The sequence below is a fragment of the Centropristis striata genome, chromosome 21 (genome assembly GCF_030273125.1).
Source record: "Centropristis striata isolate RG_2023a ecotype Rhode Island chromosome 21, C.striata_1.0, whole genome shotgun sequence".
In the NCBI taxonomy this organism is placed as follows: Eukaryota; Metazoa; Chordata; class Actinopteri; order Perciformes; family Serranidae; genus Centropristis; species Centropristis striata.
The window spans coordinates 24696586-24714840 of record NC_081537.1 but is presented as its reverse complement, the minus strand read 5'-3'; the positions used below and the strand labels follow the sequence as shown (position 1 = coordinate 24714840).

Genomic DNA, 18255 nt, shown 5'->3' with positions numbered 1-18255 from the left:
ATGTCTGATGATCTGCTGCCTCCCAGCACGGGTTTTAAAGGACACTACACCCCAAACACAAATATCATATCTTCTCACATGTGTGGCTCAGGTTTAGCTAATGTGCAAAATATTTGACTTGTATAGTGCTGTTAGTACTTTGATTTAATTCCACATGGAAAATTACAGTACAATGCGTAAAATGCCATAGTTAAAATAAAACTTTTTTAGGGTGGATTTCCTCTGTGTTCAGGTGCTTTGTTGTGATCATGAGCTTCAAGGCTGCGCACAAACTGCGCATAACAGCGCATTATAACGCAGTTAATGTTAACTTAGTACCACCTGCTGGTCATAGAGTAAAACAGCGTTAAGAGTAAATATTGAATTAATACAGGTGCATCTCAATATATTAGAATATCATAGGAAGATTTATTTAGGTCAGTAATTCAACTCAAAAAGTGGAAATAACACATTTTATAGATCCATTACACATACAATGAAACATTTCATGTCTTAACTTATTGTGATTTCTTCAAACTATCATGATTATGGCTTACATTTAATGAAGATCTAAAATGCAGTGTCTCAAAAAATGTGAATATGACAAAAGACCAATTTTTAAAAAGTATGTTTAATATGGACATGTTGGCCTCTGAAAAGTATGTCCATCTACAGTATAATTATGCACTCAATACTTGGTTGGAGTATTTGACTTGAACTACTGGAAATTGACTTTTCCATCATATTCTAATGTATTGAGATGCACCTGTATTATGTTTGGAAAAAATGTATAAATTAATAGTTATATTGTGTATTTAGTCTTGCAGGCCATCTGTTTGGAAGCACTTTCCCATCAAATAAAATCAGTTTTAAAAAGTTACGTCATGTTTATGTTAATGTAATTTGTCAAATGAGGTGAAAAGAAGAAAAAAAAAACATTTTCGACATTTCCACCAATAACTGAAAATTATGACATAGTAGCCTAAGTCAATATTATCTGACGAAAAGTCAAAATTATTATATTTGTGAAAATTTTGTCAAGTGAAAGTGAAATTATGAGATTATAATTTTAATTTTAAAGTTGTCATAGTTATGTGTTATGGAATAGCAGGTCAAATTTATGATCATTATAAGTCATAAAACAAAAAACTATGGATATGTAATTCAAAATCAAGAGGAAATAAATGAAGGACAATACGTGAAAGTTATGAAATAGGCTACATAGTAAGTTTTGAATGTCTGGCATTAAACAAAGAAATATGAAAAGTGTATCATTATTTAGATAATAATAATAATAATAATAATAATAAATACAATAGGGACCTCGCAGGTCGTTGCCTGCTCGGGCCCTAATAATAATAATAATAATAATAATAATAATAGTAGTAATAATAATAATAATAATAATAATAATAATAATAAGAAGAAGAAGAAGAAGAAGGCAAATTAAATTGTCTCATAATATTATTTACCATAAGCGTATATACTTTTTTTTTTTAATTGATTGTTTTTACGTTGATTTTTTAACAGTATTTGACTAGTTAGTATCTTTTTTAATTTATTTTACGTATTTCTTGTTAATTTTTACCTGTGGAACTTATGTCATGTGTCAATAAAATGTAAGAAATAAAAATAAAGAAATTAAAAGACGGACATCCTGCGTCAAAAAGAACTCGGTGACGTCAGCGCGTATTGACATCAGGCTTGACTCGATTAGTTGCCATGGTAACCCTCCAAAAACTGAGACCCCCCGCCAAACAATCAAACTAACTAACCTGAGTTTAACGTTAACCGTTACTAAAAGTTGAGTCATGGCGACTTCTCAGAGATCTGGAAGCTTTTCTTTCGGACTCAGACTCTCAGAGGAAGAAGAGGACAGCACCATGTTGGATGTGCTTCGGGGGGAGAAGAGAGAGGTTGGTGGTTACTGCTGGAGTCAAGCTAACGTTAGCTAACCTAGCAGACAAACTACTAACGGTTAACGGTTTAACTGTCCATAAAAACAGGTGACGTCAGCTAAAACATGGTCAAAAACAATCACCAACCATCTCACAACAGTTTCATTAAATATAACGTTATTTAAAATATAATATATATATCGTCACCCTGTTGAAATAATCGCCCTACTCATTTTTTCAAGTTTTGCAGGAAACAAAAAACTTCACCAAAAGTGTAACATATGACATTTATTGATCATTTCACTCAAAAAGGATGTAACAAAAGATGGCAATTGGCATAGTAATAACACTGTGTAAATTGTGTGCATATTACTATTGATTCATAAATGTGTTCACTATTATTAACCATTTTAATTAAATAATAAAGTCTTATCTTAACCTGTAAAAATATATTTTAATGCATTTGTGGAATATAATGTATTATTTATATTTTTATATTTATTATGGGTATAATTTGGATTATGACAGTAACCTGCAACTAAACTTACAACTAAGTTATAAGTAAATAAAGCTAGTGGAGTAGAAAGTACAATATTTGCCTCTGAAATGTATTGCAGTAAAAGTATAAAGTAACATAAAATAAATAAATACCTAAGTGCCTCAAATTATACTTAAGTACAGTACTTGTGAATGTACTTTGCTAGTTTCCACCACTGGAAGTAGGTAAATGTAGCATGTTTTGCATACCATTTAAATTCTAATGGTTTGGTTACTTTTAGTTATCCAAAAATACACCAACATGTTTGTTTTGAAAGCTAAAAAAAATCTGACTCACCTCCAGACTCCATTCTTGAATTGCAGTTATTTTTATAAAAGGATAATTTATTTTGCATCCATAGAAATGAGTTGGCTGACATTGAGTTTTTTTGTATTTTCAAGACTATTTCAGACAAAATCAGAAGACAAATATGGCTAGTGTTTTCCCCTTGAACCCAGTCTTATCATGTTAATGGACCAATAAAAGGCCAGCTGCCAGGTTTAGACTAAATACAGTTTATCATCTGAACGCTGTGTCCTCTGACATCCCCACACCAACGCTTCTTCCTCCTATTGGCCTTCTTTACCTGAAACACAGGGCAGCCCTGGTCTGTGATTGGCCCGTGTGTTTAGCGTGTATGTATCTGTAATTGCATCAGAGTGCAGCAGGCTTCGTTTTATAGCATCTGGGGAACAATGGGGTTTCTAGGATATCAGCTTTTATAAACACGGAGTGCACAAAGCTCTCTAAGGCTTCACTCACTCACTCACTCAGTGCTTCAGTTGGACACAGAGAAAGTGAGATGGAAGAAAAGAAAGCAGAGGAAAAGAAAGAGGATGAAACTGGGACTAGTTTATTTCACCAGCTTATGGCACAGAGGAAGGATCAGGACGAAGTGGTTTGTATTAAATGACAGAAAAGAGGACAGAAACGTAAAAATAAATTGTTTTTCTAAGATCTAAGAAAAAACCCCAATATATAACAAGCCAAATAAGTTATTTTGTGTTTAAATATAGCCGTATCCTCCTTTGTGCATGCATGCTCTTACCTGTTTATGTGTTAAAAAGCACTGTGCAGGTTTTCTAAGACTTTTCTTTACTGTCTCATCTACAGAAGATCGTGCTACAGCGACTGATAGTGATTGCTCGGCTCCCCCACGGCCTTGCTGACAGGACAGAACCGGGAGGTCAGCCAGCAATTACCTTAGAGATACAAAGAGCTCAGAGCTGATAATAAGGCAATGCTATTCCACTGACCAGATCCCCTTCATTCAAATCAATGAATTAATCTCCTCATGCAAATTTAATCCAGTTCCCCATCAGGGGAAATAAAATGTGAGGGTAATTAATGTTATAGATCTACACCATTTGCAGTAGAATATGTTGAAAAACGTCAATTTTTCATCTTGAAATTACAGAAAATGTGCTGCAGTTTGCCATCAGAGCAGTGAAAGGCTGTCTTGATTCCCTTGTTTGAGTGTTTTTACAGCTTTCACACCTCTTTTTGTGAAAGCCGGGCATCATTGTAAGTGCTTTTTGTGGTTGCGGCTCCAGGAATTCTTCCACATAAAGTTCACAGTAAAAGCCCCAGCAAAAGGCTGACCAAACCGTGTGTAGACAACAGAGCCGAGGCTTTCATGTTGTTTTGCTGCAAACAGTTCTGTTGTCTGTTTCCGCTCAGCTCATTACGAAAAACTCAACTTCCAGCTCAGCAAACAGTATATTTGGGATCACATGACGGGCCTGCTGCTGATTTATCCGACCTGCCTGCTGCATGTTATTGAAGTAAGTTTTTAGTATTTATCTATGATGAAGATCTGAAGAGTGATTAGTGCTCTGAAAGTTTTCTGTCTGGCTCTTTTTCAGTCATCCAGGGAAGTTCTGGCTGCTGTTTTAAAAGACCTTAAAGACCTGCAGCAACAGCCAGACAGGTAATGATTCTTCTTTGTTCTATACATCATAAAATATATGATGCAGTGTAATAAAATTAAATGCATGGTACTATTCAGTACTTCTTTACAACCAGTTTAAATGCACAATATGTGATTTCTGCCACTAGAGGTCTCTCAATGAAAAAATAAAAGATGTTTGGTGACATTTTGAAGTAGTTCTATAACAAAGTGTACCATTACCTTGATTAAAATTACACATTTTTCTGGTTTGATAATTGTTAAAAACATTTGCGATAACATAAGTGCAGAACACAACAGCTATATAACATAGGTCTTACATAAAGTTACATATTTGGTTATGAAGGCTGGAAAAATTATCCTTTTTCCCAACAGTTTCATATATTTTCAATAGCATTTGATGTACTGAGTGAAATATTAAAATCTAAGACCATTCCATCAAAAAGAATAGAATTTTGTGTATTTTTTATACAACTTTCCAGAATATACAGCCTGAAATATCTGTTGTCTTTATTTTATATATTATATGGATTTCCACCAAAATAATTATGATAGCCATAACTTGCTGACTTCAAAGATATATGGCAGTTTTCATTATGTATTAGCTGGACAATGAAACAGATTAATTTAATAAATCTTTAAGATAAGTCAAAGCACTACCACACAAAACCTTGCCAAGTTTCTTCAAATAATAGTGTCTACTGTTAATAAGATATTGATATTGAATTATTATTTATACATTATAAATGCTTGGAGCTTAATTTTAGTTACTGCTCAAAAACGCTGTCAACTCTGTGTTATTTTACATTATCCTCATACATCCTCATGAGGTCACTGCAGAATAGAGGAAAAAACATTCAGCCTGTCACTGTTTTTATATACTGCATATGAAACCATGCACATTATTTTTATTCCCTCTTTAGTGCCTTGCTGGAAGCTCCCAAGGTTGTGTTCATGGCCCATAACCCTCAGAGCAGGCTGTTCCAGCAGTGGAGCTACAAGGTTTGCTTTTCATCTTTCTGTCTGTTTTATTATGAAGCCAGTACAGATGGATGAAAAATGAAAGTGTCTTAGTACTGTAAGGTTATGCTGAGTTTCTCCACACATTTATTCAAGAGTTCCCTCTGATTTGTCAGCTTGTTTTCCTCTTGAATAATGATCTGTGTGCCTGAGTATTATTTGACTGTTTGATGTTGTTTACTGCAGGTGCTCGGTGCAGACCAGGGGCCCGGGGACTCTGTGGCTAAGGGACTGGAGGAAGAGGAAGAGAGCACAGAGACTCTGGTGTGCTCGGTCCTGTCAGCGCTGCAGAAACTGGGAGAACACGTGGAGATGTCTAAGAAGGTCTGTTTACTTTAATATGCAGGGTTTGTACGGGTGCTTGAAATCCTTGAAAATGCTTGAATTTAAATGTTGTATTTTCAAGGTTTGAAAAGTGCTTGGATTTTGGATAAAGTGCTTGAAAATGCTTGAAATTCTTACTGTATTTCTCTTGCAATCTGACTACAGAAAATCACATGTTCAATGAAAAAAATAATAAATTGAATATTGAGATTAGCAAACTACTTCAGCATACATACCTTTAGCATGTAAGTACTCCTCTAAAACATGCAATTTTCAACTGTTGTAAGGTCCTGGAAAAGCTTGAAAATGGACCTTGAACGTCCTTGAAAAATGCTTGAATTTGACAACTGAAAAAGTGTATGAACCTTGAATATGTTCATAGCCTCATTAGGGATCGAATGATACATCTCACAATGTTTATTCCATAAAATAAAGGACATTTATGAATAAATGTGTCTCTAAATGTACTCTAAGGCTGTTCCTGGGTCAGTGCTGGATGAGACTCCTGATCTAATCGTCCCTCAGGAGATTCTCCACAAACTATTAACTCGAGACGAGCTGCAGACTCCAGAACAGCACCTACAGATGTACAACTCACCGTTTAACATCAGCATGGACTTTGGTAAAGAGACATATGAATATATTTAGTCCAACATGCATTTTAGGAATAGATTAGTGACGTTATAAGAATAGTGTTTATTAAGTCAAGTAATTTATAAGAAAGAACCAAAGGCAGAGAAGCTACACAAAGTCTGACTTTGCTCTGTTTTATATTCTGACTCTTTAACAGGACAAGTCATACGAAGCAGCTGCCTCACCAAAGTTTAACACCATAACAAAAGATCAAAGGTAAGGAATCTTGTTTTTAAACCTTCATTATACATTTTATTAATGCTACTGTGGTCTCCCAAAGGGCAGTCATTCCTATGTTCCCCAGATTTTATATGGCAAATAAAGGGAACATGACATTGTGTCCAATGAGTTCAACATATGATGTTTCCCAGCTGAATATAACACAGGTTATGGTTAACTGGATGATCTTCATAAAATATTTAAACTTAAACTGGTCAAATCTGACCTGAACACAACAGGGATGTTAATGTGTGTTAATATATTATTGAACTGGGGAACTTAGAACCCTGGGAATGTTATGCCCTATGGAACTTAGGACCTTGGGAACTTAGGATCCTGTGAATTAAGGAGCAAGGAAACATGGGAACTTGGGAACATAGGACCTTGGGAACTTCAAACCCTGGAAACATAGGACCAGCAGACTGAAGTTTCTCAACAACTATTTGGGGGACTCTTGAGGCCATAGGACCCAGGGTACATAGGGTACATAGGACATTGAGAACTTAAGACCCTGAGAAAAAAGGGAACGTTGGGAACATAGGACCATGGAAACTTATGACCAGCAGACTGACGTTTCTCAACAACTATTGGGGGGATTTTCATGAAAGTATCATTTTTTACAGACCCAGTAATGGTACCCAGAGGCTGAATCCTCAGGACAAAATATTAACATGTCCAGTACTTTGTTTTATAACCAAATACCTCCTAAACTAAAGGCATTCCCACTTTGTGTTTACTGCTTATTAGCAAATAATAGCCTGCTTAACTAAGACAGTCACCATGGTAACACTTCACCTTAACATCAGCATGTTAGCATCGTCGCTGTGTCATGGTAGCATGCTGACATTAGCATTTAGCTCTGCAGCCTCACAGACACTAACACGGCTTCACACGTTTCTCTGCATGCTCTAATCTTTGCATGAAGCTCAACATGTTCTGAACACGACCACTGCATGTTGAAGTTTAGCAGTACGTTCACCCTGAAATAGAGTTCTGCATGGTGGGTGCATTTTGTTGTGGTAACTGCCAGACACTTGAATCTGTGATTTAGCTGGCAGTCCATAAATGTAATCAGATGTTTTATACCTCTGCAGAATGTGTTTGGCCTTCACTGAAGCACCTCGGTGAGACTGAAGGTTCCCAGCAGAGAAATCACTGCGACAGTTTAATACCAACATTTAATACTGCAGCAATTTCCCGGCTTTTCATTTTTGTTGTTGTTATTGTTCAATATGCTTCTTTCTCGTCCAAATAATTTTATATAAACAACTTGTACAAGTGAAATAACATTCAACACCACATTTACAACTAAAGAAACACAGAAAATCCAAGTAATATAAAAAACATTTTTAATAGTTTGAACATTCGGATGAGGTTAATTTATTTTTCTATCTTACTGTACACTGTGTTCCACGTGGTGACCGGGAGATAGCATGTCCAAGAAAAGGCATTTCCTCTTTACTCAAACTTTAAAGAGTCCACAGCGTCACTACAGCTCCACACAGAGATCTCTTAAGTCTCTAAAGATTCCTCCATCACTTATGTGTTCCCTTTTTATTTTGGCCCCCGTTACTTGGAACTTAAACTAAAGAAAAAAACATGATTGGAGACTTGCAATGGCTGCATGCACCACAGTGTAATCTACAAACTGTATGAGTAAAAACCGTATGCAGCACGTTGTTTTTTTCTTGTTTTGCTTTATGAATTCAGTGTAAAGTCACAGGAACTTTTCAAGAGATTTTAGTACTTTAAAAGCGCCACAAACAGTCACAATCTGATTTCCTGACAGTGCTCTCTGTTCTGAGCCAGATGTGCTTTTTCCTTATTTGCTATAGATAAAAAAGGGTGAAACGTAGTAATGGAACACAGGAGATAAACGTTGAAAACAGTAAATCATGAATGTTCTAAACAAACTGTTGGCAGAGTCGATGGAGAGTTTGACTAAAAAAGGTTGAGGGCAGCACTGCAGTGTTCTTCTTTTATAAAGGTCGATCTATTCACTTATAAAAAATAAATACAAGCACATTTATATAGGACCAATGATGAGACACATTTCATAGGCATGGTTAAAAAGCATGCTGCCGAGTTTCACACAGTACAATGTCGAATCAAACGCCCCTCCCGCCTCCCGCCCCAAAACGGTTTCTTTTTTTATATCAAATACCCCACCACCTTCTGTTACTACAACACACACAATCTGCCTTTATCACAAGCTATGAGGTGAACATCGTCTATCACCGGTACATTCCACCTATTCATGTAAAAAAAAGGCCTTCGTATGTCGGTGCTCAGAGGGCTTCATGCTTGATAAAAGCTGTAATACTGGAAACTGTCTGTGGAATCTCTCTCCGGTCCCGGCTGTCTCTGTTTCGACAGACAGGGTTGTTTACTGTTAATAAAGTTGCGTTGTTTTGATGTAACTGTATGTACAAGCCTTCATCTGAACCCTTTAGTACAAAACGAAGAGCAGCACATTGTAACACAGAAACCCAGACACAGACAGGACACCATTCACCTCAGCACAGCCAGATTGCAACAAGAACTTTTTTTTTAAAAACTTTTTTTATGGTCTTTAAATATTAAAATTATAAATACAGGTGATAGCATCTCATGCTGTTTTAAACTCAGTCGGAGGATCTGATTGGAAACTTGAATGAATTGTTGCAGAGCTAAAACATTTATTTATTTATTTATTTGATTGTTTGACAAAAAAATCATTTTGATAATTGATTAAATGATTAAGAAAGTATTTCGCAGATTAATTGACGATGAAAATAATCATTAGCCCTAAAGTGTAGAAAATGTCCTGTATTTTTTCTGCTTTTATTTTTTTGCATATTCTAATTTTCTTTAACATTGTTGTTAGATCTATTATATGAGGGAAATTACTGTGTTTTGGAACAGAGGAGATTCATTTTCTGCCGTCAAACAAAAAACGATCAGACAGCGACGCAGCAGTTTCTCTGCAGAGTTTCTTTTAAAACCTCTTAAACCCTGATGGACCCTGTGAGTTCAGCTGCAGGTTCTAAAGGTTGTCACAAGTATCAATATTTATTTCAATACCACATTTTTAACACATTTGAACAATCAGATTTTCAATCAGAGGCTGCACAGATTAAGTTTGTAGGTGTTCAGCAACTTTTTCTGTATGAGCGTAATGTGCAGGTTATTGAAAAAATAAGAGGAAATGATCCAATTTTGTGCCTCTGACATTTTTTTTACTGTTGCATCAAAAAGATAATATGTATCTGTGTTTTTTATTCTAGTACTGTGATAATCATAACAACCTTAAAACTTTAATAAATTATTTTAAAATTCTAAACAAGATCCCACATTTTTTTCAGAAATATCAAAGTTGCAATGCTGCAAAATGTATAAAATGATGCACAACACATCTTAAATGTAATGCAGCATGATGTAATGACGTGTGGCAACAAGCATAATGCAGAATAAACAATGTTGTGATATTTTTTTCAATACCACATTTTTAACACATTTGAACAGTCAGATTTTCATGAAAGGCAGCACAGATTAAACAAGGAAGAACATTTTTTGTAGGTGTTCAGCAACTTTTTCTTTAAGAGACAAGAAAGAAATTATCCTTTTTTGTGCCTCTGATATTATTTTATTTAACTGTGGTATCAAAAAATGTATTCAGTATCTGTTTTTTTTATTCTAGTATTGTGATAATCATGACAACCTTAAAACCCACATAAATTCTTTTAAAATTAAGATCCCCACATTTCTTCAGAAATATCAAATATGCCAAGTTGCAATGTTGCAAAATGTATAAAATGATGCACAACATATCTTATATGTAATACAGCATCATGTAATGACATGTGGCAACAAGCCTAATACAGAATAAAAGTAAAATATTTTTTTCTGACTGTAACGCTTGATTCAGGGTTCAAGAGGTTAATTCTACGTCTGCAACACGAGCACGATCAGCAGGTTTTATTTAGAAAATCTACAAACTAGATTTAACCTCGAGCTACGAGTTTCTACTTGATGTTTTTGTGTGAATGTGGCAACATTGTGCTCGAACCAGCAACATTATAATATCATATGAACAGTATCATGTTATAATGTTCATCGTCATTTATATTTTTCAATACAGTATTTTCATAGATCTATATATTTCTCCCCTGCCACTATATACAGAACATATATGTACAGAGGCTGCAGTATTTACACACGTCCTGTGAATAATATCGCACTTTAAAGAAAGAGGATGTGTCGTGGATGGAAAGTCTCTCAGATCCTGATAGGTCACAGCGAAACCCACCACAAGGCAAAAACAAACTGCTGCTGCCGCACGCAAACTCCACGCACTGATTTTCAAGTTTTCTCTCAAACCTCCTGATTCCTGAAAAAGGTTTTTGATGCGACAGCAGGGAAATTCTGGTCCCATGTTTGAATGTTTTTATATATACTATATATATATATATTTATCCTCAGATGAGATTCATGTGTAGTGGAAACAATCACAACTCTTCAGACCTAGTAAAAAGTATTCAGAAATATATCTGTATAAATACTCTCATCAAAATAAACACATATAAACATATCTCTGCACTTGCCTCTGGTTCGCCTCTATGGACCAAAAATATCAGACTGAAACTGCACCGTCACAAAGAAAAGTGTGCTTGTTTTGCCACTGAGGCTGCAGCTTTTTTCTTCTCTTTTTTTTTTGTCGACAAAAATAGCACCTTTTTTCTTAGAGTGTGACAGTTTCCAGTTATGTGTTATGATATGATAGGATGGTTTTATACCTCTGGGCAGGAGGACTCCATCAGGAGCTGAATAATACCAATTACAGAGTCTGAAGTGTGCCAGCACAATAAATATAGTTTAACCTGTTTAATATAGTTTATACATACTTTATTTTGTAAAATGTTTTGGTTTCAGGCCTACATTTTTTATCATTTTAGTTCTCTCGCTGCTCTCAGAGTTGGGAGCTGTTTCCAGGGAAACATATATATAACATAACTACACATATACATATATATATATATATATATATATATATATATATATATATAACTACAGATAAACTACCTGCTCAGCAGCAAACAGACACAATTAGAGACCAGCTGGAGAACATAGCGGAGCATTTAGCAGCTAAAGAGACAAACATTTTTCCTCAGGAGTTGGTAGAAACCAGTGTAAAAGGATATTTTTGAGTGTTTGCTTGTCAGCAGGTATACAGAAAAACTACAGACATGATCTTCATGAAACTTGTTGGAATTAAGCATTACATTTGAGAGTGGATCAGAATCACGGGGCGGTTACACAAATTAGTTTTCACTTACATTAACATTGTTAGATTTGTGCTGCATTCATGTGGTGTCAGAATAATAAAAAACATTAGTTCCTGCCTGGAAAAATTCACATGAACGTCCCCTCAAGTCCGAACTTCATCAGGTGGACAGAAACAACTCTAAATGAAGGTTCATGTGTAAATTAGTATTAATTGCTCCCACGTTCACAGCATCAACATTAAAAGATAATTATATGTCTGTTTAGTGTTGTTTCTCCTGCTCCCAAACTCCTACTGTATCTGTCGAATTCATAATCCAATTTAAAAGATTAAATTAATTCTATTTAATTCTAAAAAGGCTCTAATTTTTCATTTAATTATTTTTACTAACTTGTGGGCTAACTTCTTGCTTAAACATTTGCAATTTCTATTTTGTGATCGCTGAGTTGAATAATTACTCTCTTTAACTGTCATGTAAACAGCGTGACACCTAAATATTAAAGATACGCTGTAGAGCAACGTTATTATGAGAGGCTCAACGTGTTTATATTTGCAGCAAAACTAATATAATTTAGGCGGGAGAAAAATTTGAATCCTGCTGACGATTTTAAGCTTTTCTGTAGCGCCACAGCTGGTGGTTGAGAAAGAAGCAATTAACCCTTAAAAAGCAGAGAAGAAGAAGACTACAAGCTGGACAATTTGGATGCAAATGATGCACAATTTAAAATTTAAACAAGTTTTTAAGTTGCAAATGTATGAGAAAGGAAAAATGTTCAAGATGTTAATGTTTGTTGGGAAATACTGAACATAACTTCCGTTCATTTATGAGAAAACTTCTGGGGGGCACATTTAAAGGAAGTCCCTCCCACAGAGCTGCAGTTAATCATTAATATCATTAATAATTATTAACTGTTGTGGTGGCACACTCCAGGCTCTCTGTGGATTCAGCTCCACATTCTTTACTGAAATTACTCCACATGGAAAAAGCCCACGCAACTTTTCTTGCTGCCAAAATAATCACGTGGAGTTTTTCACTCAGCATGTATTTAAATCCATCCTGACCCTTTTGTTCTGTACCTAGGTATGTTTAATAACTCCCTGACAGCATCTACTGCACTCTATCTGGAGGAAATAGTGTCTTTATAGCTCTCCTGTAGATACAAAATATGATCTGATCTGATTTATAATGTTAACTGCATCATATATTATGCAAAATGTACAATATAAACAATAAATATTCAGTGATTGATATCCTGATAAAGAGAACAGAAGTGATTGGGCGCTGAACCTCCTCCTTATTGTTCCTAAATCTCTAAAAACATGCGTTCCTGTTTATGCTCCACGACACCAACAGTGCAACATCATATAGTACAATTACCAAACACATATAAACACACACACACACACACACACTCACAGTGAACGCTCAGGTGGGACAGACAGTCGGGGGTTGTTGCCACCACACGCCAGAGCGAGGCGTCTCAACTGAAACCCCTGAGGATGGAGGAGGAGGAGGAGGAACACGAGATGAGGGATAAACAGAAAGAAGAGAAGTGTTGGCAGGACAGATGTTCAGCACGTTGTTGTTCTTAAAATATTCACTCGTGAGAAGCAGCAGCGTTCCTCCCAGCAGCCCGTCCAGTCTCTCGTGTGTGAAGTTAAAGGCAATATTGCAAGTGAATCAAATAAGGCGAAAATAAACAAAAACATTAAATTAAAAAAACAAACATAAAATGTCAAATTCTGTTTCCCCTGACAACATTTTCGCTTACACCTCATCAACGTGATTTCTTTGTTTTTTTGTTGTTGTTTTTTGCTATTTTCTAAAAGCTTTAACTCCTCTGGATGAGTAGAGGTGAAACGTGGCGGAGTAATCCAGCGAGAGGTGAAAGGTCGAGGGATGAGAGTATGAAGGGTGCAGCAGTAGCGTTTCATTTGAACAGCCGGCAGGAAGGAAGGGGTGACGTGTGAGTGTGTGTGTGCATGAGAGTTTGTGTGTGTGTGTGTGTGTGTGTGCATGTGTGTCTATATGCGTGTGTGTGTGTAATGCAGATGCAGCATATGTGTGTGCGTGAGTGTGTGTGCGCATGTGTGATGCAGCATGTGTGTGTGTTTGTGTGCATAAGTGTGTTTGTGCATGCATGAGTGTGTGTGTATGTGTGTGTGTGCGTGTGTGTTTGTGTGCATGAGTGTGTTAGTGCATGTGTGTGTGTGTGCATGATAGTGTGTTTGTGTGTGTGCGTGCATGATAGTGTGTTTGTGTGTGTGTGTGCATGTGTGTGTGTGTGTGTGTGTGCATGATAGTGTGTGTGTGTGTGTGTGTGTGTGTGTGTGTGTGTGTGTGTGTGTGTGTGTGTTTGAGGGGGCGGGGACTCAGTGGCGTCATAGCACTGTACTCTCTGACTCCTCCTCCGACTCCGCCTTGTTGTAGGTGGATTCGAGCAGCGCCAGAGAGTTCCTGAAGGGGAAGGTGTGGGGCAAGTCTAAGATACCGTCCAGCTCCATGTCGATGACGGGGATGTCCAGGTTGCAGAGAGAATCTGGCAGAGCACAAACACACACAGATATCAGTGAGAAATACAGTTGATCTGGGTGAAACAGGGAGAGGTTAAGAGGTTGTCGAGGGAGACGGATCGTCCCAGATGTGGTTTCATTCATGCTGGATGATGCAGCGGGGAGTCAATTCAAACCATAGGTACAGCATGATTAAATAAAAAATAATGCATGATAGGGGAGCACGATAAACACGACAGCCATCAGGGTTTCTTCTCCAAACACCAACTTTTCAACTGAGGAACATGGTGGAGTGTGAGGGGAGTATGGGGGGGGGGCAGCGGGTTTATGGAGGGGGTCTGCAGGTTTGAGGCTCTGTATCTGTTCATGTAAGCCATGCATCGCAGCAGTCTCAGCCACCATGCAAAGGCCAACACAGTGTGTTAAAGCTGGACTGCATCAGCCGCTGCATGTCAGCATAATGACGAGTCATGTGAAGGACATGAGGAGGGAGGGAGCGGCTCTGTGAGGCTGACAGAGACAACCAATCACAGAAACATGATGAAAACTTGCGTCTGCTGGCAGCCTCACTGCTGTGAGCTCGCTCCTGTTTCATGTTTATGGAGTTACTTTGTGTCTTTATTATACAGTCAGACAGAAGAAATCTGAGAGCAAAACACACTGCAATAAAAAAAAATGTTGTATTCCATGTAAAAGAAGTGTGTGATTAAAAATAGAGGCCTGTCTTACATATTTCAGTGAAGGTCACGCCCACAAAATTAATTTCAAAAGCAAACAAAACTCTTGGATTTGTAAAGATCCTTTGAATTTTCAAAGAAGAATTTTTGGATTCATGAATAAAACTTTTGGATCTTCAAACAAAATTTTGATTTACTAACACATCCTTTGGATTTAAAATCAGCAAAAAATGTAAAGAAAGTTATACACAAAACTTTTGGATTTCTGAACAGAACTTTTGGTTTTATAAGCAAAACTTTTGGAATAACAAAAAAAATGTTTTATTTATAAAGAAAAATTGTGGTTCAGTTCTGAATTTGGAATACATTTTTTGGATGCAAAAACAAAAAAATCTGGATTTATTAACAAAACTTTTGGATTTGCAAAATATATATTTTTTTATCCACAATAATACATTTCTAATCACAACATTATTGTACTTGTAATAAAAAAAAAAAAATTAACTGCAGTGTGTCAGGTGTTTTCATTATAAGAACTTTTCTGTTTAATCACATAATAAAGATACAAAATTTAACTCGTGATGTTGGGCTGAGATGGGAGTGTGTGTGTGTGTGTGTGTGTGTGTGTGTGTGTGTGTGTGTGTGTGTGTGTGTGTGTGTTAGGTGTGTGTTGGGGTGTTTGGGGTGTTGGGGTGGGGAGGCTTTAACACAGGAGCTCCTGCTTACCCTAAAAGTCTCTCACACACAGAATCACACTGAACCTCTCGGCTCATACGGCTGCAAGATTAGACGAAAACATAGAATAAACATGTTTTAGTTTTAGTTCATTGTTGGTTTCTGTCTTTTCAAGGATTTATTAAATCTATAAAACATTCACTAATATGTTCTCTGATGTGCTTTAGTCTCTATTGAATATGTCTGGAGGTCACCTGCCTCTCAATCTGATTATTATTCTGATATTATTTACCATCAAGTTTTTTAAATAACTATCCAGTAAATGAGCTCTTCACTGACCACCAGGGATGTATGAAGAACAAAATCTGCTATCTTGACATGTAAGTATTCATAATGCTCTGTGGCAAATCTATTAAGAACTAGAAAACACATTTGTTGTGAAAAGTGTCTGGTAACTTAGTTAAATGGTCCTTAAAGTCATGATTAATTGACTAGTTACAGTTGTTTTGTACCTGCTGGTGAATTCTTAAAATAAACAAGCTTAAATCAGGAGAATAAATTACATTTAATTATTTAGGCAGACTACAATATAATTATTTATATTACCAGTTATTAATGTGAAAAATAAAGTTAAATTGAAATATACAGTACAGGCCAAAAGTTTGGACACACCTTCTCATTCAATGTTTTTCCTTTATTTTCATGACTATTTACATTGTAGATTCATCAAAACTATTAATGAACATATGTGGAATTATGTACTTAACAAAAAAGTGTGAAATAACTGAAAACATGTCTTATATTCTAGTAAGTAAAGGGTGGTTACTTTGAGGAATCTAAAATACAAGACATGTTTTCAGTTATTTCACACTTTTTGTTAAGTACATAATTCCATATGTGTTCATTCGTAGTTTTGATGCCTTCAGTGAGAATCTACAATGTAAATAATCATGAAAATAAAGAAAAACGCATTGAATGAGAAGGTGTGTCCAAACTTTTGGCCTGTACTGTAGCTGAAAGTATTTCAGAGTGAAGGTGTCCAGGTGTAGTGATGTGTTGTACCTGTGGACATGCTCTCCCCAGGAGACAGCCCGTCCAGGAGGCCTGCTGAGTGGTCCAGAGGCTGGGGGCTGGTGCCGGGCGTGCTGGGGGGCTGAGGAGGAGGTAAGCTGGGTCTCTGCCGCGGTGGCTTGGGGGTCGGCCTGGCTTTGGTGAGCGTCCCGGCCAGCGAGGGCGGAGAGGAGAGGGACGGGGTGGTGGCCATCTGGATCTGACCCGGGGAGCCGATGGTGGCGTAGCCCTGCGGGTAGCTGAAGCTGTAGGGGGACGGGGTGCTGGGAGGAGTGGGGGACAGGCTGACTGGAGACGGCTGACCCGTCGACTGGTCCGACATGGCTCCAGACTGGCAGTACGGGACCTTCGGGGGGATCGGGGCCAGCTTCTTGGCTGCACAAAGAACACATTTATGTTATATAAATATGATAAAACTGCTGAGATTTTCCACCAGTTGTAAAAGAAGAAGAAGAAGAAGATTACTTTATTAATCCCACAATGGGGAAATTCAACCTCTGCATTTAACCCATCCTTTTTTTTTTACACACAAGTGAACACACCAGACGAGCAGAATCAAGAGAAATAAACAAGTTCTTTACAAGCTGCAAAAGTTCTGGACTAATTAAAAAAAAAATTATAAACAAAAATTTGGAGTTATTAACAAAACTTTTCGAATTTCAAACATGAATGAATATAATTTAATGAGAATAAACAGATTATAATGATACAGTTACTATACATGTTTTGTTTAATTTATAATGTAAAAAGCTAAATAAAAATTAAGAATTTAAAAAAATAAGTCAAGTGGCCTAAAAATCGGATTATGTGAACTTGATGAACACTAAATGAAAGAATTAATATAATTTAATGAAAATAGATAGAAGAAAAAAAATTATACTCTGTAGAATATTATTATTATTATTATCATTATAATGATGATAATAATAATAATACATAATCTAATAATTATTATAACATTTTTGTTCAATTTATACTGTAAAAAAAGGAAGGAATATAATTCAATGAAAATAAATTTAAAAAAATATATTAAAGAAATTAAATGACTATAATAATATAGAATATCTTAATATTATATTATATAATAACATAGAAGTATAAGAATTATAATATTTATAATTATAATAATATAATAAAATACAAATAAATGATGGGACTTTCCGAAACATTAAAACATTTTTATCATGTTTAGGTAATAATTCATAAAAAGAAAATAATTAAGATAAAAGCAGCTGGTCACCTCTCCTCAGGGTGTGGGGGCTGTGATCCGACTGTCCACCAGAGGACATCGTCCCCTTCTGTCCGATCACTGGAGACAGCTCCTTGTTCTTCAGAGTGCTGAGGACAAAGTGAAGGAGACAGAAACACACAATTACCGGCCGCCTCTCTCTCTAATAACAGTCAGCCCAGTTTCCATAAATCTCTCTGAGCATTAAACTGAAATATGAGAGCAGCGATAGTTCAATGTCAGACTGAGTGACCACAGTTTCAGTCCGCGCTGCAGCAGAAGCAGCTCAAAAATCCCAAATAAAGCC

The 18255-nt window shown here is 36.4% G+C and overlaps 2 protein-coding genes across 4 annotated transcripts in view; one reads left to right on the top strand and one right to left on the bottom strand.

The window, feature by feature from the left end:
• Nucleotides 1–1700: 1700 nt before the first annotated feature.
• LOC131959715 (testis-expressed protein 47) lies at nucleotides 1701–16753 on the top strand. 3 transcript variants are annotated; one of them, XM_059324928.1, is made up of 9 exons: nucleotides 1701–1895; nucleotides 3529–3601; nucleotides 4096–4199; nucleotides 4281–4345; nucleotides 5248–5326; nucleotides 5531–5668; nucleotides 6143–6290; nucleotides 6459–6517; nucleotides 16733–16753. In XM_059324928.1, exons 1-8 carry the CDS (start codon nucleotides 1791–1793, stop codon nucleotides 6494–6496), a joined length of 750 nt encoding a protein of 249 aa, XP_059180911.1. In that variant the 5' UTR covers nucleotides 1701–1790; the 3' UTR covers nucleotides 6497–6517; nucleotides 16733–16753. The 3 variants fall into 3 exon arrangements, with proteins under 3 accessions (XP_059180911.1, XP_059180910.1, XP_059180912.1); XM_059324927.1 differs by lacking the exon at nucleotides 16733–16753 and adding an exon at nucleotides 7615–8935; XM_059324929.1 differs by lacking the exon at nucleotides 16733–16753 and adding an exon at nucleotides 7446–7606.
• LOC131959712 (rho GTPase-activating protein 44-like) overlaps nucleotides 14166–18255 on the bottom strand; it is a 102293-nt gene continuing 98203 nt past the window's right edge. The window contains exons 20-22 of the mRNA XM_059324923.1: nucleotides 17961–18058; nucleotides 16712–17095; nucleotides 14166–14323 (exon numbers count right to left, since the gene is read on the bottom strand). Coding sequence (XP_059180906.1) covers nucleotides 14166–14323; nucleotides 16712–17095; nucleotides 17961–18058 — 640 coding nt within the window. The remainder of the gene's footprint in view (nucleotides 14324–16711; nucleotides 17096–17960; nucleotides 18059–18255) is intronic.